Source organism: Chamaea fasciata, unplaced genomic scaffold, assembly GCF_029207755.1.
Source record: "Chamaea fasciata isolate MVZ Bird 193981 ecotype frontalis unplaced genomic scaffold, bChaFas1.0.hap1 SCAF_1, whole genome shotgun sequence".
Taxonomy (NCBI): domain Eukaryota; kingdom Metazoa; phylum Chordata; class Aves; order Passeriformes; family Sylviidae; genus Chamaea; species Chamaea fasciata.
The window spans coordinates 11,931,969-11,959,570 of record NW_027094086.1 but is presented as its reverse complement, the minus strand read 5'-3'; the positions used below and the strand labels follow the sequence as shown (position 1 = coordinate 11,959,570).

At 40.0% G+C, this 27,602-nt stretch overlaps 1 protein-coding gene across 1 annotated transcript in view; it reads left to right on the top strand.

Moving 5' to 3' along the window:
• Nucleotides 1–27,602, top strand: part of FER1L6 (fer-1 like family member 6) — a 64,391-nt gene that overhangs the window by 27,808 nt on the left and 8,981 nt on the right. The window contains exons 16-37 of the mRNA XM_066176354.1: nucleotides 837–937; nucleotides 1,597–1,687; nucleotides 2,460–2,579; nucleotides 3,645–3,797; nucleotides 5,107–5,293; nucleotides 5,843–5,967; nucleotides 7,901–8,035; nucleotides 8,574–8,723; nucleotides 10,864–10,974; nucleotides 11,587–11,748; nucleotides 12,879–13,062; nucleotides 13,250–13,434; nucleotides 13,957–14,079; nucleotides 14,211–14,250; nucleotides 15,947–16,062; nucleotides 17,177–17,308; nucleotides 18,733–18,858; nucleotides 19,873–20,000; nucleotides 21,264–21,434; nucleotides 22,553–22,713; nucleotides 25,527–25,669; nucleotides 26,214–26,302. Of these exons, the coding sequence (XP_066032451.1) occupies nucleotides 837–937; nucleotides 1,597–1,687; nucleotides 2,460–2,579; nucleotides 3,645–3,797; nucleotides 5,107–5,293; nucleotides 5,843–5,967; nucleotides 7,901–8,035; nucleotides 8,574–8,723; nucleotides 10,864–10,974; nucleotides 11,587–11,748; nucleotides 12,879–13,062; nucleotides 13,250–13,434; nucleotides 13,957–14,079; nucleotides 14,211–14,250; nucleotides 15,947–16,062; nucleotides 17,177–17,308; nucleotides 18,733–18,858; nucleotides 19,873–20,000; nucleotides 21,264–21,434; nucleotides 22,553–22,713; nucleotides 25,527–25,669; nucleotides 26,214–26,302 (2,933 nt within the window). The remainder of the gene's footprint in view (nucleotides 1–836; nucleotides 938–1,596; nucleotides 1,688–2,459; nucleotides 2,580–3,644; nucleotides 3,798–5,106; nucleotides 5,294–5,842; nucleotides 5,968–7,900; nucleotides 8,036–8,573; nucleotides 8,724–10,863; nucleotides 10,975–11,586; nucleotides 11,749–12,878; nucleotides 13,063–13,249; nucleotides 13,435–13,956; nucleotides 14,080–14,210; nucleotides 14,251–15,946; nucleotides 16,063–17,176; nucleotides 17,309–18,732; nucleotides 18,859–19,872; nucleotides 20,001–21,263; nucleotides 21,435–22,552; nucleotides 22,714–25,526; nucleotides 25,670–26,213; nucleotides 26,303–27,602) is intronic.

The window sequence follows — 27,602 nt, the reverse complement described above, 5'->3', positions numbered from 1 at the left end:
TATATTTATGCTGGGCACTCCTTAAAGGACAATATTTGCTCTTAGTTTTCCTAAAACATTGACAGAGACAAAATGGCATATCATCTTATGGGCAATAATTCTAATATCCTAGTCACAGTGTTTTCCCATAATGATGGCTTTTTTCTACCTTTGTTTAAAGCTGACTTCAACAGTCTCAAGAAAGTAGGAGTTTTTTGGCGAGTTGTTTTTTGGTGGCTTTTTGTTTTTGTTTTTAGTGACTCCTAACTTATAACCAAATATTTTGAACGTGGGTATTTGACTATTAAACATCTGAATATATATATGTGGGGAGATAATGTTTGTCAGTGCACCCGAACACCCACATGCCTTGCTGAAAATCCAGATGTTAATTTTAGTTTTTTAAGAACAGACTCCATTCCTCATGGATAACAGTAGGTTTTGTGATGGATCTTACTTATGGATCCTAGTGAGCACTGAAGTTTAAGATGTTAACTCCAGCAGCTTGCTAAAGTTAAGCAACAGTATTAGAAACAGAACCAAGAAAAACTAATTTTTTCACCTACATAGCAGATGATGTTTCCCACTGATTGATCTTCCCCAAAGAAGTAAGAGCACAAAGTTACTCCAAGCAGTAATAGCTTGGACAAGTAATTGGAAAGACTGGGAAAAGGTCAAAATATATCATGCTGATGGAGTCTTTTCTCTGTGCTCTTCTAGTGATATATCAAAGGCTTTTCCTGCCAGGCCACAAAATCACCTCCCTCATTCTTGCTAGTCATAAATGGTACAGTAACACCAGCAGAATGACAAAGTGCCCTCCTATGCATAATGTCTTTCTCATGTGTTTTTCATAGGAAGAATCATTAGAGCAAGTAAAGGACTTGATCAAGGTTTCAGAGACTGCAGCTGAGGAGAAAATGAAGAAGACCCTAAATGGTTTTATCAATCAATGCAGGTGATAACATTTACTAGATGCATGCAGAAAATCAAATTTAATGTTGGCTACAAATTCAAAACTAGGCAAGGAAACTGATGATAACTTTAAAAAAAATAAACTTACTGAGATATATATTTTATTTACTTTGCTGTAAAAGCAAAGACCTTCCCAAATTGCAGTTTCCATTTCGACAGAGAAAATATTTATTTCTATTTTCCATATTTGGTATTGACGATAGATGACTGGCAATCATTGTCATATTATTTTGGCTTTTGGAACTTCAAGAATATGTTATATATGTGATAAGTAGTATTTAATAAAGTGTGTGATAGACACACTGTAAAAGAAAACAGCCAAGGTTAATATGAAAACAAAGGATGCCACATATTGGTACAGATCCTGTGGGCTCTGTATCCAATGACATGATTTGGCTCAAAATAAATATAACCCCTTCTTTCTAGATGTTGTTAATCCATTTTTATGAAGTGTGGTGCAGAGGTTTTGGACTCTATTCCAGGAATCTTATAGGTACATAATCTTTTAGAGATTTTCAGCATCTTTGTCTTCTGGTTCATGTACTGCAGCAGACACAGAACATTCCAATGTATTTTAGCACATTAGTATTCTCACATTAAAAAACCCCCAGATTTTAAAACCCTCTTATTCCTGTGTCCTAGGGTGTTCATGGTCATTGCTGAAAAGAAGCCCAGAGGGTTGAACTACACTGCTTTGGACAAAAAGAGGCTCATGCTGTTCAAGCAAGAGCTGGTTTGTGCTTTTTTTTCCTATAAGCATTGATGCAATGATGATTACTGAAAGCATACTGCTTGGTTTTTTTCTATTTTATTTTCTGTTTGATTGCACCATATAGGAATGCTTTGTAATTCATATAAATATAGTATCCATGAGCACTTAGTTTAATAAATCCCACTATGCTTAATAAAGAGTTGTCAGATACACTAAAATGAATCAAAAGGTGTTGTTTTTAAATACCAATAAGACATTAAAATAATGAGATTATTTTTCTCATACATGCATCTTAAAATGGAGTGATGCTGAGCTCAGTGGAAAAGCACCAAATTTGTACTGCTGTCAGGCATCTAACTACTGTGGTGGTGCTGAACTTCAAGACTAGTAAAATCTGGCCTTTGATATTCCTGGACCTAGTAATCTCCTCCAGGGAACCAGTGAGAAGAAACCAAACTGGGTGGAGCTCATCTGAATATTTATTACCTTTTTTATTGTTTGTAGCACAAAAGATTATGCCTTCTGTCAGGATCAAGACCCGCTGATTCCAGGTGGCAATCACATGGTTTTTGTGACTTCCACACATGCAGTATACAGACAAAGACAAAATGGGGGACATTCAATTTTTATGTTGTCTAGCTCCAAAGAATTGATCGGTTTCTGTTGTGACAAAGAAACATTGAACAAAGTGTTTCAAATTTTCTCTTTTCAACTTGAATCAAAGACTGTTTCTCTTCCAGTTCAAACTACTTGATAACAGATGAAAAGTATATATTGTCTTTCCTCGCTGCAGGAAGCAATGTCCAGTGATGCTAAGGGAATCATTCAGCAGCAGAAAAAGAAGATGTCGCTGGATGAAGTGATTCGTGAGACTCAGAGCTTCATAGACAAAATTCGATTCTTGGCTGATGAGGTAATCCACACAGAATTCAGAAAAATTTAAAATCCAGGACTTGGCATTGATTTTCATAATCCCATGTGAAGAATAACTTCCGGCTTGGCTCTGCAAAGAGTTCTCCTTCAGATATCTGGACCTTATTCTCTTCTGCATTAAATGGAGCTGTTATCAGACCAGGGTAGGAAATGCTGGGCTGTATGGTATGGAGGGGATGCACCACAGATATATTTTTTTATTAAGGTCATCCCAAACCTGATGGCTTGGAGAAGCCAGCTTTCTGATATGAACTCACGTCTCCACCAGTATGGACACCTGTATGGATGTGGACTGATATCAGCTTGGGGTGCCTGTATTATTTACCCTGAGAACAACAGAAGAATTGATATATTTGGTCAGGCCAAAATCCAGCCACTGGAAAGCTGTGCATCTGAGAGCTGCCTGTGCTAGCAAGCCAAAGAGGGTCATGGGTATTCCCTGGCTCAGAAAGCAAGCGGCACAGCGGCATGGCTTGCATTCTACACAGAAATTCTCTTGCTTCCTGTCAGAGTGACCCTGCTGACAGTTCCTATAGGAAACAGCCCCTTGGGTGGCCTTTTTTAAAAACCACATTGAAGCTTTGCTTGGGGAAACATTACCTGGGACAGGGCAAGGCAGTCTCACTGAGCATCATCACAAGCAGAAAAGATGATCACATGTCAGTGTTTGAGCTTGGTCATGGTCCTTTTTGGTTTGCTGGTATAGATGAAATTGATGGTATTTCCATGGTAGTTACTTATGTGGTCTGTGGTTATTTCCTGGGACAGAGCCATACTTAGATCCTTAATTTTAGTTTTTCCTGAAATTACTTATGAAGTGGGTGCTCCTTAATCACTCAACAAAGCTCTTTACCTTCAGCTGTAATTAGAAATTAAGGTGTGGACTGCAAAGCATGAAGTGACAGCCTTGTTTAGTTCAGGGGTACATCTGCCACTCCACAGCAGCATGAGTGCGTCAGCTCTTAGCAAGAGTGTTTCAACAAAATTATGATGGTGGTGCTCATAGAAAGAATTCAGTTTTATTTCAATATGCCTCATTTAACAGCCACAGAATACAGTGCCTGATGTGTTCATCTGGATGATCAGCAACAACAAAAGAGTTGCATATGCAAGAGTCCCAGCAAAAAACATACTCTACTCCCCAGCGAAAGAGCAGAGAGGCAAGGACTGTGGGAAGATTAAAACTCATTTCCTGAAAGTAAGTCTGTGGCACACTGAAAACATAGGTAATGCCTGGGGAGCATTTGGTGTTCAGATTTCTTCCAGGGATAGTATTTTACAGATAATTCTTTGTGATGTAAAAATATGCACAGACTTGTATCCGCCATTTTTTAAATATTTGCTTCTTACATTTATGTTTGTCATTCTTTAAGCACTCTATCATTGCCGGGCTTTTGATATATGCATAATTAATTCCCTATTTGTAATAGCAAGTATAGAACATTGTTTATCAATGGCTGTATACATAAACAGGTAGAAAAGGTACAGCCTCTTTTCTGGCAAAACCATCAGAATGCAGAACATGAAAGTCTGGGAGGAAACTGGTGAGAGATCAGCACTCAGCAACTCAGTGAGGAAACCAAGGTATTCAGGGGGAATACAGGAATTATTTATACTTTCTGTTTTAAACATGCTTAAGTTTGTGCAATATATGTCCAAAATACTGCTACGGGATTATTCATGTTGAAGGAAAGCCCTAGTGGAAACACTCCTACGAAGGCAGTGTGACCAGTAGTACCTACAATGGAATACTGTGCAATGTAATTGTTACTGTGACCATCAGGAAAAACCTAAATCCTCTAGACAACAGTGACTTCATATAATGAGTTTTTAGTGGTTTTTTCACCTTGGACATCTGGGAGTACTCACATAAAACACAGCTAAAGAGCAGATGAAAACCATCTAAGATCCTGAGATACTTGCCGTAGTTGCTTGCTAAGGAAAGTGCTATTTGCCTGCATGAAATAAAATATTCCACAGTTAACTATCCAGCCCCTTCAGTATCCAGACTTACCTTAGGAACAGAAAATACTAAGCTCTGAACTTAGCAGATGTAGACGAAGTGGGAAGGAAGAAAAAGGAAATAATTGGTCAAGACTAGTAACATGTTATAGTGGAAATGTTTTCTGACCTGCCCAATGGAGTAATATTTTTAGTAATACATGGGACTAACTACTGGAGACCAGCAAAACTCCATAAAATGGCAAATGGGCTGAAGTCTGGGCGAAGTAGGGCGTAAGATAGCACTTATATGTGTGCAGCTTCAAGATAGCCTGCAAAAACCTCTGCATATTAGGCAGTATGCAGTTTACATAGACTTATTTAAGCAAACTACTAATTCCTTCCCTAAAAATCACAGATGAGTCTTAGGGCCACTCACTGTGGAGAAATGCCATTTATCCGTATATCAGCTCAGAGAATGCTTCTTTATTTTACTGTGGCTTGGTAAGACTTAGCACCCAGCCGTCTCTCTTGAGCTTGTTGCTGATGTTGGATTTTTTCTTCAGCTTCCAGGCAAGCGCCCTCTGGGCTGGACTGTGCAGGCAAAGGTGGACATCTACCTGTGGCTTGGACCTACCAGCTCTGCCCACAGTGCCATGGAGAATTTGCCTGTAGGATATGAGATTGAATTACCATCTAACACCAACTCAGGGCACAGTGTGCTGGCCTCACCTGCTTGCCTGCTGTATAAAAGTAAGGCACTCTTTCTTCTCCCTATTATCAATTAAGAGAAATAGTCCCAAAAACTCTAGTTGAGAGTGCAGCACAACCTCTATGTAAAGTAACTGTTCTAAGATGATAATGTCTTTGCTTCTTCTCATCAGAAAATGCTGGCTTCATTGCCAAGTCATCAGTTCTGACACTTTGTAGACATCAGGGAAAGAAAGAACCTGTTCACTTGCATTTTTCTGTTCCCTGTCCCATGGATCTGTCTCCTTGTAGAGGAAGCATCCCTCAGTTCTCCTAATGATGCATAGAACACCTAGCAGATAAAAGAGTGATGGGAGATAAAAACTGGCACTTAACAGCCTTGCAGTAGAGACCTACCTAATTGATTTTAAGTGAATTCAGATGTCTTGCACAACTTCTGAGTATCTCAGGTGTTTCTTTAATGAGACAGCACTAGCAACAGTTCCCCTTGTCAGATCCTGGTTGGAGAGAGCTGATGAATCTTCCCCTCCTACCTGTGTGCTGCACTGTTTCCATGGAGCTGATGTTGCTGTTTTCTCTGCCATGATGTAGCCACGCACCTCTTCCAGCTGAGAGCCCACATGTACCAGGCGAGGGGGCTCATTGCCGCTGACAGCACTGGGCTCTCTGATCCCTTCGCAAAAGTTACCTTCACATCACGCTGCCAGACCACAAAGGTAACTTCCAAAGCCTCTTTTGGTGACTGAAAACTCTTGGGTTTTTTGTTTTATTTTTTTTACAATTAAGCTATGAAAAGGGAAAAACTTGGTTTTGCAAGGAGGTACCTAGCAGGTAAAGTTCGATGCCTGCTGTTAAAGAGCAAATGCTGAGAGTCCACTGCAAACAAGGCAAAAGTTTACCTGTTACCCACTACTCTAATGAGAGGTACAGCAGTACTAGTTTATTTTAGTTCAGATATCAGATTCTCTTTGACTACTGGCACTTTGTAGCAAGTGTACCTTTCTACACATCTTTATTTATGTGTTTTAAATTTGAACTGTTGTCATTGCTAGGTATAAATGGTTTTGAGGATGAACCCTCATGGTTCTCTTTTCCTCTAGCCTATGCATTCAGCCATTGAGCAGAGTGAAGACATTTCTGTGGCTTCTGTAGCCATATGAGCCAGCATGGCCCTTTGGGATGGAATGTGGCAAAGCACACTGGTGATTTTAGAGCATTAAAATGCAAGTGAGCTGAAAATAGAGAGGTGGGAGACTTAAAGGCTGCTAAAATATGCCCAGTAGAGAGTAGTCTCCCATCTCCCTCAGGAAACTCCACAGATCAAATGCACTCCCGTGGGGCCTCTAGGGAGAAGTGGAAACTTCTACAGAGTTTCAGCAAGAAGGGTTGAAGTACAGCCTGCGCAAATGAGCAGGAGGACGGTCACTCACAGAACATGGAGACTGACTTTCAAAGGTCCTGAGACCTTTACAACTACCCTGGAGTTAAAATTTGGCACTAATTCTGACAATCATGTCATAAACAGAATTTGCTGAGCCAAATGGGGTCTTGGTTCACACCAAATAGTCTTGCTTCAGAAAAAATATTCAACCCTCCCATCCAGCCCCTCCCCCTAAAGCTTCACAGAAGACTGTTTTAATTTATTAATTCTAAAATTCCTCTGACATTTTATTCTATTACAAAGCAAGTTCTGTTGCATGTGCCAAAGGGAGAAAAAATAAAAACCTTTCTCTAAATTGTAAATGCCTGCTTGTGCTACTTTTGCCTCAGAGTTATTAATTGATTTTTTTCTGTAATCTGATTTTAACTTCTTATAGAAGATGGTGAATGAATCCAATTAAATTAGTGTCTAGATGCACCGGATTCTGGAAGGTAGAATTTGGCCCAGGAAAAATAGGTGTTTATAGGCACAGAAATGTTAAGTTTATTCACTGTCTGAATAAAATATTGCAGCTGATAGCTTTCATGTTTTCATAAGAGTGTCAGCCAAGTGCCAATAAATGGTAATAAAGAACCTTATTTCCATTCAAAAGAATGATAGCAGGTTATGAGTAGTTTTACAGTTGGCACATTTTCCTCTTTAACTGTTATCTTTGTTAAATATATATTCTGCTGAGACAGTTAAAACATTATGATGAAATGGTGTAAGCATCCATCTAATTCAAATTACAACAAATCAAAAACTTTTGATTTCTTATGAGTGATTTATGAAAATAGCTTCTTTCTTTTTCATAAAGTGTTAAGTGTCATTATTCAGAACTAGAGGTAAGATTAAAAGAGTGAGCACTGCAGAAGTGAAAACTGGCCTCAGGGCAAAAGCTTTATTTTAATAGCATTTGGCATGTGCCTGCTTTCCTAAACCAATAGCTTTCCTCTAACTTTAATACTGAAGTTTGTCTACACGAACTGGTTGTCATGTATTGATATGTTTCCTACGGATTTGTGAGGCAAACAGGGAAATGGAGAAACTGGAGGTACCAGCCTCAAAGTGAAAGATTCCTATTCTCCTGACTGGGAGGAGCCAGACATATGTAGTGTCACACATGGCATTGTTCAGGCTGTGGAAAAGGAGGTCACCAGCAGATGAGCATGTCCCGCTGAAGGACACTCAACCAAATAGCTCACTGAACATTTCCTCGCTTCCATTAGATCATTTCTCAGACATTGTCCCCCACCTGGAACCAGACACTGCTTTTCAACAGCATTGTGCTTCATGGTGACAAAGAGGAGATCACCCAGTTCCCACCGGAGATTGTCATCGAGCTGTATGATGACGACGCAGTGGTAAACTCAAAATTCTTCTCACTAAAATCCTGGGCTTTTACATCCTACTGCAAGCACGAAAGCAAAGCTGAGTCACTGAATAGGTTTAAGATGGATCATCTTGCTGAATAGAGCTCAGTGTTACTGTGGTTTGCAGTTTAACATCTGAGAACAGCCCTGAGATTCACTATGTGGCCTTGTATTTTCCTCAAGTGAATCTTGCTCCCAAAGACCAGTTTACAGAGATCAGAAGCATCTTGCCCCCAGGTCCCTTGAACACCCCTGTAAATATTGTATCTACGTCTGGGTCAAGACCATGCAGACTCTGATGCAGTCTCTAACTAAATATAGATTTCAGAAATTTTGGATACTCTGAAGAGCTAATAAGTACTCAAGTCTTCATCTTCATAGTTGCCTTGCATCTTACCTTGGCTTTTCCTTTTGAAAAAAAAGGAAAAAAGGGGTTTTTTTTCATAAATACTAAGTTCTGCATCATCTTGGCTCCTATAACTATTGTGAAATACAAGTGCATTTGACCCCTGTATTCTCCTTTATTTAGGGTAAGGCGGAATATATTGGGTCTACAGTGGCTGCCCCTGTGGTGACACTTGCTCATCAAAGTTATGAACCACCAAAACTTTGCTACCACCCAGTGCACTGTGGAAGTCTTTCAGGAGGAGACCTTCTTGCCACATTTGAGCTTCTGGAGGTAAATTTTCTCAAAAATTACACTTTTACATCCTGGGGCTCACAAAAGCTGGCATGGCATCAGGGTCCATGACCATCTTGAATTAAAATGAATAGCAACTGGAACCATTGGGCCTCATAGTCCCCATGCAACTCCTGTCAGCCCTTCCACCTTGTCAGGGGCCGCTGCTCACACACACACCTCTGCCAGCCCTTCACACGCTGTAAGCCTCCTTTGCCTGTCACTTGCCCTGCCCTACACTGTGCTCTGGCCTGAGAAACTGTGAAAATCCCTCTGCCAATGCAATGACCTGCTGTTTGGAGTAGCATATGGCCCTGACTACCAGCCTTGAAACTCCCAATACTGCTTTCACTCTTAGGAAAATGAAATGGTGAGTAATGACTGGATTAGGGAGGTTGAGTTTTTAGATAGTCCAACTATCTTAAAAGAAACATTACGTGATCTGCAGGTACTGTTTGGTTCAGCTGAAGAGTGTTGTGCACGAAGTCAATGCTCCTTTCTCCTTTCAAAATGAATGCTGTGTCTTGCTGAAGGGATAAAATTAATCTTACAATGAAGCATCCTGGCATTCAGAGAAAGAGTACACTAAAATAATACAGACTATTGGATACTGAGAGTCTTGCTTTTGCTGAGAATGAACTCAGGGTTTGTTGATTTTTTAATCAACAAAGCAAAATCCCTTTGTAAACCTTCATGCAGGTATTTCTCTGCTGTCATTTGAGTACTTGATTGTTTTCACCTCTTTTTCTCTGCAGTTATTAAATTAGTTGATTTGGATTTTTACTGATAAAATGTAGATCACGTGTGTGTGAATTATTGTCAGTAATTATCCGAACACTCACCTCTGCTGCAGGTGCTATTCTAGATACTGTGTTTTCCACCCATCTCTTCCTCCACCTACAAGGTACCGAGGAACACATCCTTTCTCCCTTATAGTAATTAGACTCCCGCTGCACATAGACAGATAGCCTGGTTAAATGAAGCAGAAGACTTCAGCTTCACAAGAACTTTGAGAGCTGTATCTCACCTGCATCACCTCTCAGTGGCGACAACTTAGCTTAGGAATACTGCTGCACTCCAGAAGTTGTGCTTCTTTTCCCAGAAGCTGCATACAGTACTCCTTAGGTACCATGCTTCAAGTGAAAGCTGAGAAGAGCTCTGCCTGTAGGTTATTCCTTGCTGCCACAGCCTGAGCTTCTGACAGGGTTCATCCTCATCTGCTGGCTTCCAGTGTTTTATGTAGGAATTTTCCGAATCAGGCCAGGTTTCAGATCTGTCCTCTTCTGGACTGAGAAGGTCATAAATACACAGTTAAAAATTAGGAAGGTGTTGGGAAATGAAGCCGATGAGCTCTGTCACAGAAGGTGCACCAAGCAGGCAGCAAAGCCTGGAGCAGAGCAAGAGGCCGAGATGGTCATGCCTCAGAGTCTGCTCTCCTTCCACCCAGCTGGAACAGGGCAGTCATGTACACCCAAATATGCTCCTGAACATGGGGCAGATTCATGTGCAATGACACACAAAGGACAGAAGTGCTGCCTGCCACAAGAGTTTAGTTGCTGCACAGAGAAGACTCAGCCCTAATGTTGGAGAGGTTGTTTGGAAGTTCTCAAATGGTGAGAGCATGCAATAATGCAGGAACACTATTCCATAGCAGCTGGAGAATATCATGTCTCTCCAGCAAATGTGTGTTTTTGCTGATGTGCTCTGTCTGCTCACCAACTCTTTTTAACTAGAAACACATCTAGAATCTTCCTGTGGAAGTCTTCTAAGCACTTTTGCTCAGGATTTTTGTTAAATAGAATTACCGCGCTTTCCATTTTTAGTAAGTACAATTACCATGCTTCAGTACATGCATGTCTTTAGGGCAAACTATGTCCTACTAGGTAAGACAAGCCTTTTTTTCAGAAAGGCATATAAACTGGATTTATTTAATACTTTTTCTGCTGTATGTTTTAACATCACAGCATGAGAGAGAGCATTTCAAGTCACATTCCTTTCACAGCACAACTGTTCTGCTCTGGAACTTGTCTTATAAAACTATTTAATTGGTGTGTTCTATGTGCCATTATCAACAGATACTTCTGATACTAGTTTTATTCTTCCAAAAAACAGCCTAAGTTACTACTGCTTCATTTTTCAGATTCCTGAGTCAGATCCAGACAGACTTCCCCCACTGGATCCACCAGATATTGGCCAGATTTACCCAGTCCCAGCTAACATACGGCCTGTTTTAAGCAAATACAGAGTGGAGGTGAGATACTTAGACTATTTCCCTTTCCTAATCTCCTTTTATTATCTTGTTGAACAGTAACAGTAACTGATGGTTTTATGGTCTCGATCAATAGGATTAACATGAAAATAGCATTATAAGGGTATGCAAGGCTGTTCTTTCACTGAGGGGAACAGTGGGGCTGTGTCTCAATCCTGACCTGCTGCAAAGGGACTTCTCTTGTGGCAGGGTATGGCTGGTGAATCCACCACCTTGGCTCTGTGAAGCCAAGGAAGTGTCCAGAGGAGATGGAGAGCTTCCCCTTGCAAATGACATCACTGGAGTTGAAGTTTGGCATCAGCTATCTCACAGGCTTTTTCTGGGTCCCAGATTTCAGCCAAACAATGCCTCCTGCCTGTGTACAAATGTCTACACCTTCCCCGCCCTTCCCTCTTGTACGATTTGTGTCCAAAGTAGCCTTGAAAGCTGGGAAAAGTGGCAGCTTTTCCTATCACTGCAATGCCTGATGCGGCCCAGCTGCACTGTTCACTGCCACTCATTCTGCAGCCTTCACACCACCTACTTACCAGCCCATTTCCCCATGCCAAGCCAGAGTTTCTGCAGGCTAACAGTGTTTCTCTCTGCACACCACAGGTCCTGTTCTGGGGTGTTCGAGAGCTGAAGAAAGTCCAGCTCCTCTCGGTAGATCGGCCCCAGGTTCTCATCGAGTGTGCAGGGAAAGGAGTCAAATCCTCTGTCATACAGAGCTACAAGAAAAATCCCAATTTCACTGGCCTTGCAGACTGGTTTGAAGTGGTGTGTACAGCATGCTGCCCCTTGCCTGTCTGTTTTCTGGACAGACAAGGTGTTAATTACCATTATCTTTCCCTTCTTGTCAAATAATTTCTTCTGTTTCTTGATTAAATACTAAGGGTTGTCAGTCCTTGTGCAAAAGCTACTGATCTGAAAATGCCTTAAAATACTTCTGCTACAATCGTATTATAAAAGAAGATTATGTCCTTCATGCTAAGTCCCAAGTAGATAAGAAAATGTGTTGCTATTAGGTTTTTACTGATAGGTTGGAATTTGTGGGCAGCTAACAGAAATATATTTAATATTTTTCCTCCTCCCTTCCCATTTTGGTGAGTAGTGTTTGGTTTCCTTTGTTTTCTTTCCATTCTTGCAACTTTCCTTTGTGTGTTACTGGGGTATTAAGGGGATTGGTAATTTCTGTTTTATGAGCTCAGGACCTTCTCACATTGTCACACCTGCTTTTATGAACTGCAAAGTAATGTATCACCTGTTGATTGGGTCATAAGAGCTGCAAAGTAATGTATCACCTGCTGGTTGGGTTATAAGAGCTGGCACTTACATAATCAGTCACCATCAGAATAAAACAGTCTGCTCAATTTGCTCTTGAGAAAAGTATATCAAAACAACAACATGAATACTGAAGTACAGTACTTTTAGCTCCTTTTGTATTGCTCTAAGAGCTGTTTTCCTCTTGGTAGTTCATCCTATAAGGCACATAACCACCTAGGGTCCACATCTCGTTGTTGGGCAAACTGAGGCAGATAGGGTTAATAGCCTTCAACACAGCAGGAGTGGAATTAAGACTCATAACTTCCAACGCTGCATTCCATCCTCCTGAATACTCCTGATTCTCCCAGTTTATTCTAACAAGAGATGCTTCAATATGAGAGCATGTCAGTCATCTCAGCAGCACAGTCTGTACAGTCTACTCGGTATTTTAAAGAACAAAGCTTTTTTTGCAGAAAACCAAAATCATATTGCCTATGCTGAATGCATTTTACATTATGAATATGTTCATAGCTAAGGAGGAGGAGGGAGGGAAGGGTAGAAACCTTGTAGCTGTGCACAAGAAACATTCTATATGTGTTCTATGTTCTCTAGCAATTCTCTCACACTGCTGTCTCCTACACTAGGAGCTGCCTGAAAATGAACTTTTGCATCCCCCACTAAGCATCTGTGTGGTTGACTGGAGAGCGTTTGGGAGGAGTACTCTTGTTGGAACACATACCATCAATTGTCTTAAGCAATTCCTATGTAAAACCCCATTAGGTCCTCAAGCTGCACCTAACAGAGTAGACACTGCAGAAACTGAGAAAGGTAAGTGTTCAATTCTGACCCCAAATAAAAAGACAATGAACCTTCTTAGAGGTTTACATTTAGAAGTGTGCTTTATTGTGCTGAGCATAGGATCAAACCCTTAACCACATGATTGTTTGATGATCATCAAATGCTATGACAGTATTTCTGGCAAAATCTTACCTAACTTGCAAAGTTTCAATCTCAGCTTCACCTGAGTCATCCCAGCCTGCTGAATTATCCCAAGAAGAACGATTTTTAGCTGATGAAATCTATGCTGAGGTGGAGCAGGGTAAATGGACAGTGGTAGAGCTAGAGCCACCCCTCACAGCACTTCCTGCCACTGAACCAGAGCACTCTGCCTCTGAGCCAGGGAAGGAGAAGAAACAGAAGGTGGGTACAGCTGAAACTAGCAGCTAACTTCCTCCTGCAGTCTTGCAGACTTCAGCCTTTCCTTATAAATTGGTAATCTGTTGACCCCAGGTTCAGATATTTTGGGTATTGATGTTGACACCCACATTATCTTGCTGGCCCCCAAGAGAACTAGTTAACAATACAGCTTTTACCCCACAGAACTCAAGTGGGAGAAGCCAATTTGTATCTGAATGTTTGCATCCCTTGAAACATCATTATTTATTATCTGTGTAGATTTGCCTACTGTATGGGTTTCTCCTGTGGCAATGTCTCCAATGTTTAAAGTCATGGCATAGTCAGTAGAAAATACAGATATAGCTTTAATAATATGAGGATCATGATGAAGTGTCTTGGACTAAAAGACAGAGATGGAAATTCACATTGCATTTTATTTAACTATTAGAGGCTGAAATTTTCTGTGTATACAGATGTTCATGCTTAATGCCATGAGTCAAGTGATAAGTTTTAATCAGTTCTAGTGCTTTTGCCATCATTTGGTAGGATATGAAAAAATCCATCCGACGATCAACAAAGAGGAAAAAAAGAACCATTGCAGATGAATCAGCTGAAAATGTTATTGACTGGTGGTCAAAATACTATGCTTCTGTGTTGAAAATGCGAAAGGTGAGTCACCCAGCATGCCCAAAAAATTCACAGATGAACAATGTTGTAAGTGTAGATTTACTGCTGAATGATTCATTTTTGGTATTACACTCATACTGAGGGGTTTGTCCATCGTGTTTTTCTTTTGAAAGGCAAAAGGAATTTTTTCCAGTGAAGGAAAACCTGAAGACAGTAAGTAAATTATTTGCATTTTTCTATTATTTTGCACCAATAGTTTCTCTGGTTTTGCTTCTCTAATATTTTACTGGCAGCAATTAATATCTCGTAACAAGAGTACTGTTCGTGTACTGGGCTCTTTCCTCTACAGCTGATCAGATGATGGGTAGGGAAACATGAACTTCCTATCATTCAAGTATCATGCACAAAGATTAGCAAAGTCAAAGTCCTAAAGGATACAAGATAGACATTGTCCTGACCTTAGGCTGCTTTTGTAACAGGTTCCAGAAAAGAAACTCCTCTCAATTTTGACTGTGCTAGGAGACTTGTAGTCATGTGTATTATTTCCATAGTGGGAAAGCTTTAGCTAGCTCAGGTTCTAGGATTTTTTTTTTTCACAAGAACCTAAGAGAATTGGCAAGAAACAGACTTTGTGTGCGTGTGTCTGTATGTGTCCATACATTTATATTCCATGGCTCAACAGGTCCTGATACAATCAAACTGAACTCTGGAAAAATTTATTTTTGGATAAATATGACTGCTTGAGAAGGCTGGGAAAATAAAGAAATATTTACTGTTTACACAGAGCTGCTATTCAGAATGAAATTATTCACAATTTTGTCCCAGAGCTGACCACACTCCCCCAGTGACTGAGGGGATTTAAAGGTTGAAAGGGGGTGTTGAGGTTGCTCTGAATGGAAGACATGACCTAAATACCACATTACATCATCTTGGGAATGGTGGATAATGGTGTTTCGGTTATCAACAGGGCTACTGAAAGATGAAGTGATGGTCGGTTTCTGAGTGAAGCTCACTTGTCCAAATGGAGGAAATGTTTACACAGAAAAAGTTCTGCAAAAATGGGATGTTCATTTTCCATTGTGACATTCACCCATAGGCTGTTCTGGCAGTTGTTGCATATTGGTTCTGACTGATGATTTCAGACCTTGTAAATTCTCTTCTGATCATTTCTGTTACAAATTTTCACCTGTGATGATAAGCATTATGCATACATTCATCTCTGACATGAAATATGTATCTCTAAATATTTAGGGCTGTTAAACACACAAAAAATACTCAAAAAATTAAAGTGAACTCAAACCGCAGATTTCAGCCAAAGAACTGAACTATCTCAGTGTAACTTTTGAGGGCTCACCCTCTTTTTGCTGGGAAGTGTTTGGAATCTGACTTTAGTCTGGTGTACCTCCTCCCATTTCTCACACTTCTAGGCTTTCACCAGGTGAGATACACCCTATTTTGTGATATCTTTAAGCAGAAAAGGATCATCTTTCCTTGGGTCATCCTGATATCTGAAGTAGCTGTCAGCCTAAACAACAGCTTTCAGTTTTAAATAAACCTTAAATTTTATGTGAAAACTGTTAAGACCTGTTTATTTGCATTAGGGAGGACTCAGAGAGGGAGGAAAAGGGTGGTCTGGGAGGTGGCTATCAGGGAGGGGGTCCTACAGGACACCATCATACTTGGTCCAACAAGTTCATTATTGAAGACTGGTAACGACAGAGACCATAAATTGCCACCTCTCTGCCTGGGAAGACCAGTGGTAAAAGAGAGGATCCCCATGTCCAGCAGTAGAGGAATAAATAGGGAAAGAGCAAGAGGGCGTCTTTAAAAATGTATTTTGCATCTTTGTCTGAAGCATTTTATGTGCTTTTCTTACTAAAACATACATGATGTCATTAAATTTCTGCAGATAAGCAGACTTCTGACCACATAGCATTGATCATAGAGGATGAGCCAGACAAAAAGAAGAAGGATAAGACATTGAAAAGGGTACAGAAGGAAACTCCAAACCTAGCAACACTGCAGGTAAGAGAAAAAGCAGGCTGAGGTAAGGCTGTTGTTATTCACTGTCTCTTCTAAGTTTGACATCAGCAGCTGAGTTTGGCAAACCCTCCTTACATATGTTTCAGACACTTTAAAATTAATAAAACACACTAAATTATAGTGATAACGCCCTTCAGCACAAGGGACACAGAGGAAACCAGGGTCTCATAGGGTGGATGTGGCCCACTTGGTCTGAGAATTTTTTGGTTAGACAAACCCAGAGAGACTTCAGTGAAATTCAGTTTTGTTGTTTGCATGTAAAATACTCTAGTTGGAAATCCCAAGTTTCATGTTAGAAATATTGCAGCCTATTAGGAATGTCTTTAAAAAGAGATGGAAAGCATTGCTGTGATGGCTAGTGCATCATCCCTGATGGGAAATAATCCTCAGCTCACACTAGATTTGGTTGGGTAATGATAGAAGGAATTCAAAGAAAACTATATGGGTTGTGCAAAGTGTCTGGAGAGATGAGAGGTTTTAAAAGATTAGGACAGTTTGGATTAGATTGTAGCTGAATAAATGGGAATTTGAAAAGGCTGTTTCCATTTTTTAAGAGATGGCAGTAGTATAGGCCCTTCTATTTCATGGTTGATAAATCACTGGGGGAGAGTATTGAAAAAAACCATGTTCTTTGAAAAATTATTTGGTCTTTTGAGCTATCCTAAAGCTCTGTCCCCACAGCACTTTATTATTGTCTGCTTTGCTCTCATGTTTTGACACATTAACACAATAGAATGGGTCAGTTAAACAAAGACACAATGCAGCAAGGAAACAGAAGCAAAGAGCAGCACACCCAGTTTTTCACTCACACCAGTGCTTACAAATGTTCATTTTGGCCCCTCCAGATTCATTTCCACCAGCTGCATTAATGTGTTATTTCAATAGTTGGGGAAAGACTTTGGTTGAGGATAAAACTGGTCCTGTTTTGAATGGGGAATTAACTTTTTTCCTCAAGGGCTTTTGCAAAACCTTGTTTTTTATTAAAGTCTGCATTTTGGGTCAAAATGAATTTCTATTCATCCTCTAATAAAAAAAAAAACTTGCTATAAATATATTCACTGCACCACGAAATATAAGCATTCTTCTATTTTCAAAGATTTATGAAGGAGACTTGGAGAGTGAATTTAATAACTTTGAGGACTGGGTGAAAACTTTCCAGCTCTTAAGAGGAAAATCTAATGATGAAGTTCATGCTGACGCTGAAGACAGAATAATAGGAAAATTTAAGGTAAGCTTTAATATTGATTAAATGGGTAGTAATTTAGAGACTTGAGGTTTTAATACATATTTCAGGTATGCCAGGGATGAAAGAAATAGACATTGATAGCCTGTTGTAAATAGAATTAGCTTTATTATATCTAGAGTCAAGTTTTTTTCCTTTCCCATTATTTGATAGAAAAAGCATCATCCAGCACCAGGTGTTCACTTCTGTTTTGAAATAAGGAATTACACGGAGTTTGAAATTACAGAAAGGGAAGAAGAGATGTATTATGTAGTCCAGATTTCACTAATGCAACTTGGTTTCTACACTATCAGTTACAGAACCTTTTATGTAATTTTGTGCAATTTAAGTGTAGGCCCTCACAGCTACAGCCTCATTCAGGGCTCGGTCAGGCAAACTGAGAAGTTCAAAGCCTGAGAAATGTCATTAGGATTTGTTTGTAGTTTAGAGGAACTGATTAAACTCATTGATATCTCAAATAGCTTGCAATGCAGATTTCTGTCCAAATGACTTGTTAGTTGCTTTCATACAGTATGAGCTACTCAGGAACATGAGTCAATATTAATTTATATGAGCTGCAAATGGTGCCTTCAGTTTTACCTTTCATGTTTTTCAGATTCTGTGCTGCCCAGGGATGTAGTTCTGAGCCTCATATTAAGTGGTAGTAAGCTCTCTTCACAGAGTAGGTAGACAAAACAAATCCTTTTCCTGCTGGAGACCAAGGATAACAGTTACAAGTTTTCAGGCCCAAAAGCATAAACAACGGTGAACTGAAGAGAAAAAAACCCAAGAAGATGGGACTTCATAATCTGAAACTGTAACTGGACAATTAACCCCAATATGCAAATGGACCAAAACTTATAGAAGTGTGAGACCTTGTGACTGGTTGTCCATTTTTTTTGTGACCATTTTGGGTCCATCTTGGGTGTAGCCCTGGCCAGGCTTTTGTACTGCCCAAGGTGTACCATTAAAGGCCTTTTAATAAGTACCCACTTTATTCTCTTAGTTCTGTCTAGTCTCTGTTCCGGGTCAGCCTTCCCAAGGCATCACAAAAATACAGTTGTATTCCTGTCACACTGTTATGAAACTTACTCAATGGAATTACTAATTTGCCAATATACAGTTAAGGTCAAAATATTATTTTTAAAATATTAATGATAAGAAAACTGGATTTAGAACACCTACAGGTATTAGTTTTTAGTAGTCAATAGGCATGGAGGTACTCCTTTTAAATACCTAGATATAATAGTACCATACTGTAGAGAAAAGACATTTTAAAAGGTGATGTTTAGTGCAATGCAGTTTGGGTTCCCGGTGACGGCTATCACAAAGTAAAATGCATGAATGCTTTTTTTCATTCAAAGGGTTGTTGTTTTTTTTTATTGCACTTGATGTGTTTTCAAGGGAGATAAAAATCAATGTATTTCCAGGGCTCCTTCTGCATATACCCAAGTCCGGAGGATGGCAGCTTGCTGGATGGAGGGCAGCCCCGCATCCTGCAAGGGATACCCCCAAACCACTCTGTCAAAGTGCTCATCAGGGTTTATATTGTGGCAGTAAGTAGACAGATGCTCTTTTAACCATGAAATAACTTGGATTTTTCTTTTCAACTCAGTTTACTTTAAGTGTCTTTGCAGGGAAGCTTCTGAAAAATCCTCATCCATGGGGTTTGGTTTTTTTTCTGGTCATATTTCAGACAATGTTTCATAATGTAAAAATGGGTGTTCAGAGTAGAAAATGTTATATATATTCCTCACAATAAATCTGGAGATTTCTGCAAGACTGGAGAATCACTTGTTCAAACTAAAAGCTCTGGATACATAACTAACACAGTATAGACGACCTGTTCCAGCCACAGTATGCAAATGCAGCCAGTTTTAATGAGTGGAGTTGTTCAAAATGACACGCATTTAAACAAAACCTCAGTGAGGAGGAAATGGTAGCATATTTTTGAGGCGCTGTGAATAGCATACTATGAAAGTTTTACATGTGAATAAATTTTGGGGTCGATAAAGGTAGAAATAAAGAGCACAAGATGAAAGAGAATGCTGTGAGAGGTAAAATGGGTAGAAGAAACTCGTATTTCAGAGAAGCAAGAGAGTTGCAGGTAATCTAAGACAGAAAGACGGCATGCAGAGAGACTGTGGCAATAACATATGAAGAGCTTGTTTTACTTCCTGAATGAATATAAAGACTTAGAGGTCTTTTCCAACTTTAACAATCCTGTGATTCTATAAAGAATTGGTTTGCACTGTTCAAGGATCTGGAACAGTATGTTTGGGTAAATCTTTCCTGAATTCTACCTGCACTTGTACAGCCAACTTCTTCCTTAGCATTGCCTCTCCTCCTCAGCTTCTTCTATCTTAGTGATGGGACAACACTTCCAGCTTTGCAAACTCTCTTCTCCACCAGATCATTCTTTTGTAGTAGCCTACAAAACTACAGGCCAAATTTTACAGGCCTCTGAGATTCCAGAACACCTAGGACTAGGCAGGAAAACCATAGTTCTGTGTAGGGACCCTGCTGTATTTAAGCAAACTTCTTGAGGACACAATTTTTCTTCTTAACAGGCGTTTAACCTCAGCCCAGCTGATCCGGATGGCAAGTCAGATCCCTACATTGTGCTGAGGCTGGGAAACACAGAAATTAAAGACAGGGAAAACTACATCCCCAAGCAACTAAACCCTATATTTGGAAGGTCAGTGATGACGTCTTTCTGTATTCAATGTAATTTGTGCTTTATCTCTTTCTACCGCTGTTGCTGTTACTAAGTTTTTGCTATATTCAGATTTCTGCCTGTTTGCATGTTTTGTAGTTCTGATGGTTAAATTGGAAATTGGTGTCACACTGTATGATAATATTTCATTTTCATACCCATCAAAACATGATAAAAAACCAAGTAATGCAATCTGTGAGAGGTTTTGCAAAATGATGTGTGAGAGGAAATGAGGCAAAAAATGATAATTGTCTGTGAAAACTAATACAATCATTAAGTTTAAAGCAAAATAAACATCAGAACAGTAAAGTGTGATTTCACGGTATTTGTTACTCTTTCAGGCTGAATAGAGTGCTAAATAAATCTCATAATTCTAGGACATAAGAATTTTTTGAACTCAGCCTTCTGAATGGTGGAGGCAGGGGCAAGCTATAAGTAAATATCCAGTTTGTATTATCAATGCTTTATGGTTATTTATTTTTAATGCTAATAGCTGTGATTTTTTTCCAGTAAATTTTAAGAAGGTTGAAAATATTTTGAATTGGGGTGGAAGAACATTAAGGCAGAGAAGTTATACTCTTTTGGACTGAAAGACCCCTGGGGGAAGGGGAAAAGTAGAAAATTCATCCTTCAGGAGACAAAGCTCAGTTTTTTCTGTGCTTTGGAAAATCTGGAGGCAGTGTTGTAGTGATCAGGACATCCTGTCTTTCACTAATTTGTCAAGTCTGTTTAACAATCATGTTTATATTTTCAGCTTCCCATAACATCTCAACAATACTGATTCCTGAAAAAATGCACCAAGTGTGAAGGGAGTTCTTAACTTTTCTTTTTTGAGATTTGCATAAAACCCTTGCCTGATCATTTTGTTGGGTTCTCCCAGATCCACATATTCAATATTTAACCTGCAGCTTTTGAAAGAAAACAGAAAAGACTCAGATGTCCCTTTTGGGGGTTCTGAAAAATGTGTGAGAACCCTTACATACAGCTGTATTAGCCTTACTGAATTGTCAGAAAAATCTTAGGACAGTACACAGGGTGCCAGGGAAGCAGGTGAAAGAATATACTTTTCCACTGCATGTTTCCAGCATGTTCAAATATTTAATTGAAGCAAAAAGCACTACCAAAAAAGCCCACTGCATATTAGAAGAGACACTATTCACACACAGTTTGCGTGGCATTAATTAGCCCAGCCTTTTAGGCTTCAAAATTGATTTGACTTCATGTACATCTCAATTTTTCCTGTAGATCATTTGAAATCCAAGCTACATTCCCCAAGGATTCATTGCTCACAGTCTTGATCTATGACCATGACTTCATTGGGACAGACGATCTTATTGGAGAGACTAAAATTGATTTGGAAAATCGTTTCTACAGCAGACATCGAGCTACCTGTGGGTTACAGAGTCAGTATGAAATGTAAGTACTTCTTCAGGCAGCAACAGAGCTCACACTGAGTGACTTGACTTGAAGGAGAAATACAGATGTGTTCCAGATATTATGCTTTCTCCAGGACAAAAGTGTCACAGGGGGTATTTTAATTAAAATTCACCAAAGAACTTAGTGGTGGCTCTGGGTAACTGCCAGTCTCAGTGGGAAGTGGATATTTTTAAATTAACAGCACTGTTGGTTCAAGAAGTATTTTAGATAGTAAACAGCTGATGTTTACAACATACCTGCTTGATAAACTGCCTTTGGACAGGCATAAAGGGCAAATGGGAAAAATTCCTCAGAGAAATTATGCCAGGGCTCTACTTTGCTCTCTGCTATTCAGCTGCAGCTGGAGTGATTGCAGCAAGGCTGGTGGGACTGCTGTGGCACTGGGGGCAGCAGGAGCAGAGGCTGCTGATACGACCTCTGCAATGGGGTAGATCGTGGGGCAGTGAGGCTGAGGTCCCTGCCGGACAGCTGCACTCTCAAGGACCTTATGCATAAAAATTAATTAATGCAGAGAAAGTCAATCTAAAGTAACTCCGCTGCCCTGGGGTGGGGCACTAACCTGGGAGATGTGTGTTTGGGGCTCTTCTATGATTGTTTCTCATTTTATCTACAAAGCAATCCAGGAACACAGACCAACCCCAAAGCTTCCCTTGCCAGCTCATTCTCCAGTGTAAGATATTTCTTCATGTGCTGATTACAGGTCCCAAAAATCCTTTTTATCTGGGAGCTGCAGAATAATTCTCCTCGAATGGAGGCAGCGTATGGAAACTCAAATCTTTTAGGTACAACAGGGAACAAGCTCTATTCCTTTTCCTCTTGGGAATCATGCCCATACTATTACTTTATCTGAGCTGTAGGCAAGGCTGCCTCAGCTTCTCCTGTGTTTTAAGAGAAAGGAGGTTGATCTCCAAGGATCTGAGCAGACAGAGGGAATGTCTCAAGTAAGAAGCAGTGCTGAACAAATGAAAATTTGACTGAGCAGACAGCAGGGCCACTGACCACAACGGAAATCTCTGCATGGAAATTCCTGATCTGTGAGTGCCCTATTCTGAAGGAAAACTTCACCCATTTTTCTTCACTCTGTTCCCTCCTTGCAGAGAAGGGTACAATGCATGGCGAGACGCAACCAAGCCAAGCGAGATCCTCACCAAGCTGTGCAAGGACTACAGAATAAGTGGGCCCTTCATGCGGCCAGGAGAGATACAAGTAGGAACAAAAGTCTTCAAGGGACAGACAGTCTTCACAGAAGATGAGAACGGTAACAAAGTAGTTCAGCATCCGTCCTTTGCACTGTTGCAGTACCAGGAGCCTGCCAAGATGCAGCTGGAGCCCTGGGGTGCTATGAACTCCGAAGTTGGATTACTGGAGCCTCTCTGCTCTTAAGCACTCTTGTAACTCTGGCAATGAAGGCTGTGTCTGTATCAGCTTTTGCTGCAACTAATTTACTGAGAATCTGTAGAATGAAACAGTTACTGTTGATGACTTGATATCCCCATGGTGGCTGTTGGGGCATACCTTGGACTAGCTCCTACCTGATCCCAAGGATGAGATGTCCAGGATTGGTTGGAGTGTGGGGGACCCTCTTGGAACATGTCTTCTGGCTTAGTGTTGGTCTGTGCATAGTCTGAAATCCTTACCCACAGAATATCAAAGCATGGGAAGTCAGGAAGTCTTTCAAAAAACGTATTCTCTGTCTAAATTAAAATATTGGAATAGGCAGACCCAAGAAGTGGGAAGTAGAGGGAAGGGAAATACTGTTTTGAAGGGAGTTACTCAAGGTCAGACAAATCTCTGACCATAGTTATATTCCAGGCCACCTACCAGCCAGTCCTACCTTACCTACTTGTCTTTCCTCTCTGTTGGCTTTTTCCTCCTTTCGGTCACTGCCACTCTGATTCCCCTTCTGAAGCACTGACATAGCACCGTGTAAATCCAGGTATCTGTGGGGTCCATGAATCCATGGATAATGGATTATGGCAGGATAGAACTTACTCTCAGAGCTCCCAGGTTAAAAAGAGATCAAAGCAATTGGGACCTTGAGTGCCCATATCATATTGGGGTGGAGTGGGACTGAGTCATCAGTGAAAGGTGCCCCTGTCAATGGCAGGGGGGATGGACAAGATTGCCTTTGAACATTCCTTCCAACCCAAACTATTCTATGATGATTTTCAAGGAGAGTGAAAGGAGCTGGTTTCAGAGACAGTAGGGGACACTCTGGCAGTGCAAGAAAACCTCCACTCCCTTACCAGTGTTGGTTTGTCTTTGACAACATTCTTCTTGGCAACTACAAATTATAGCTCACACCTTGAGTGGAAGGCTGCCAATGAAGCACTGTTGAAAGGAGAAGTGTTGATCCATTTTTGGTTTCTTGGCCTGAGGGAGATTTTTTTACTCCGGTATTTGTTTTCCTCACTAGCAGATGACTGAGTGTGACTACCAGCAACAGGATGTTTCAACCAAAATTCTGGTTCACTAAAATGAGCTTCAGACATACCAATGTCAGATAAGATGATGGAAATCAGGAGCAAGGAAATATAGAACCAGATGGCAAAGACCAAAGGACTTCCGTAAACAAGTTTTTCAATATTGTACAGAAATAGAGTATTGCATGCAGTCTTTACATAATTTCTATCCAGACTGCTCTTCTGACAAGTACATCTGGGTCCTTATTTCTTGATGGATTTCTGTGGTGGCCATGATTTGGATCTGTGAAACTAACAAAGGCCACAGATTTGAGCTCTAGAGGTGTTCTGAAAAGGGAAAGCAGTCCCATTTCCACTGCACAGGTGGAGAAAATTACAATTATCCATCAGCTTTGACTTTCAAGGGAAGGAAAAATTTAACTTTGCTCTAGGAACAAAGTTAGGATAGGATAAGCTAGGATAGGATTGGATAGGATAGAAGAAGAATAGTCCAGTTGGAACAGACCTACAACAATCATCTAGTCCAACTGTCTGCCCACTAGTCCCAGGACTACCTGCAGCCAACGGGAAGAAATATGCATCTTCAGTGCATTAAAAAAAAAAAAAAAAAACTTCAGAAAGATGTCTTTGAGAGGATACAGGATATTGTAGGAGAGTCTGTGTCATTGTTACTGAGGCTGCCTGACTGAATAGCAGTTAGAGACCTTGCTTTTAGGTAGCTAAAATTACATGTTGATGCACAAGAGGGAACCAAGATTCATAACCACAGGATCATCCTTCCTCACTCTCTGAGCCATTAGGGAGGGTTTAATACCTACCGTTTAAATTCCAAATGAGTCTTTTGCCAACGATCAGTAATTCAGACATAGCAACATGCGTAGGAAAAGTGTTGACACAAATAAATCTTCACCTTCTTCTCACTTAGGGACTTCTAATCTAGAAGACATCACTTGTCAAAAGTCTGGGCTCCTTTTGTGTGGAGCCCACACAAAAAAGGGAGGAAAGAGAAGCTCAAGAGCTCAAAGGGCTTTCTCTGCTTTCTTACATCCATGCTACTTTCAATATTAGCACTGGTCCTTCCTTGAGGTGCCATTCTCTGGGATTCTCTGGGTATCCTTCCCAGTGGCCAAGGTGAGAGGGTCAGGAGGTGAAATGTTTTTGCCCATGAACTTCAACTTTTTTTCTCTGAGATGTGATTCAGTTCTCTAAGGCAGTCTTTGCTGTTGCCATCACAAAGTAAAAGGAGGCATAGTTAACTCCTAGTGCCTATTTACTGTCAGCTTTTTCAAATCCAAATCTCCTTGTCTTTCACAGGCTATAAAAATTTGCAATTTTCTGTCAAAAGAATAGCTGACATGTTTCCTCCATCTTCCTGTTAAAAACTTCTGCTGTAGTAGTGGAATGATTTGCTGTATTTTACAGGAAAACTGCTGCCTGAGTGCTAATCTTCTAATTAACCCAGTGGGTCCCATTATTTATGCAAATTAGAAGCATTTCAAGGCTGTTCTTTATTTAGGTGGAATACATAAAATCTTCCTCTTAAGCAAATTTTGATTAGCACCTCCAATAACTAATGAAACATATTGCCAAGGGGTTCAGTATTATAATTCAGCTGTTATTGTTCTTTTTGTTTTATTCTTTCCTATAGAGGAGCCAGTTGAATCATACGAACACCTCTCCTTAAAGGTTTTACGTGCTTGGGAAGAAATCCCTGGAGCTGGCTACAAACTGGTCCCAGAGCACATTGAGACTCGGCCTCTCTATCATAAGGATAAGCCAGGCATGGAACAGGTAGGGCAGCTCAGAGGTGGTGGTGGTGGTAGACTGAGGAACAGTTTTCATTTCCTCCTGTTATTGTGGTTTCTATTTCTACCTGCAAACCTACAGAGTCAGCATCACAGTGTTGCACCAAAAAACCTGGAAATTTTCAACCATGCCACTCACCAAATACACAATAATCACACAAGGTGTAACTGCAAATTTTCATTCTTTTAAATGCTTTACTTTATTAAGTTAACAAAATCTCTGCTCGTATCTAAACCTCGGTTCTATTTTTTTTTCTGCTCATCACATACTATTTTTGGATGGATTTTACCTTGAAGCTGACAGTGTTTGAGCTCTATTTCAACTTCACCAAATACCTGAAAGATTGAAAGAATATATGCATGAAAAAGATATTGTATAGAAAGTTTCTAGACTAAATCATAGTTACAGGATATTGATTGGTTGGTGCTTGCAGAGGAAGTGGTGATTTTGGATGTCAGACCAACATTTAAAGCCTTTTAAAACCTCTGTAAAACTGGGTTACAGGGATGTTTATCTCTTTGTTTTCAAGGGTCGTGTACAGATGTGGGTTGACATGTTTCCTAGTGATATGCCTCTGCCAGGACCCCCTGTGGACATTTCACCAAGAAAACCCAAAGGGTAATCTTCTGTTCTTTCCTGCCACCACAGTGGCAACAAATCTTCAAAGTCGGAGTCTTTCTTAAGTGTCTGGAAATAAATAGAAAATTAACTACTGAAACAAATCTCTCCAGTCCTGAGGAAAGTTTTCTTAGGTTCATATGACTTCAAGTCAAAGAGGAGCATCTAGTTTGGTGTCCTCCATTAAAGAACTGTTGGTGATTTTTCAGCAAGAGCTATCACACACCACTTACAAAGATATCCTTTTTATCCTTTATCCCTTTATCCTTTATAATAAAGAGATTGCAGGTGGCTAGAGGAAAGTAATTCTGATGTGATCATCTCTTTGTTGACCTGCAAGAATTTCTGGTTTCACTAGCTTTTTCACTGAGATAACTTTCTCGATCCTGATTGAGATCTTTAATCTTCTGCAATAGCATTACATGTATTGGATTTCCAGAAATTTGTTCAATGATAAAATCAAGAAACATATAGAGCAGCAACAGAAAGAAGAGATCTATTTGGAACAACCTTCTCCCATTTCCTTATGCTGCTTTACATGCAATACTGCACATAGCTGTTCAAGCTAATTGAATATTGTAAAGAAAACACAAAAATGAGGAACAGAATTCTCAGTTTACCCTGTATTTTAGCAAGGTCTTCCCTGAGAATTTCATGTCTGAAACATCATCAGGTACTATTCCTATATTATTTGATTTGACAAACAGACAAACAAAAAAATCCACGTAGCAACTACTTCTTTCAGGCCAGAACTTTCTATAAAACTCCTTAACAACAAATATTTTCCAATCCAAACAGATTTAATAATAATCAAGGCCATAAAACCAAATTGTTGCTGCCATTTTGTAGTCTGTTATAGCAGGGGAAAATACTGTCAAACATTAATTATGAGGAAAAAAACCCTATACATGTAGACATAAGTTACACATCTTGCTGACAAATGCATATTTGCTGCAGCAAAACAGGCTCCAGCCTCTATAAAACTTCAAACACTTTGTGAAAACATCTCTTACTGAACAATCTTTGATTGAACGAGACTCAGGTGGGGCATTACGGAATCAAGTTTCTCTGACTATGGCAGAGGCTTGGTTTTCATGGAGCTCCGGAAAAGCTCCATGATGTAGAGTCTCTGGTAACTTCTGAAGCAAATTGTTCCACACCCTGAGACTGAGGCTATTTCCAAGACAAAACATGTCATATCAGGGAAATTGTTTGTTGGTGTTATCAAACATAGTTTTGTTTGTCTTTTTTATTTTGCAGTTCATACAATGACTCAAGGAATACATAATTTTTTCAGTAT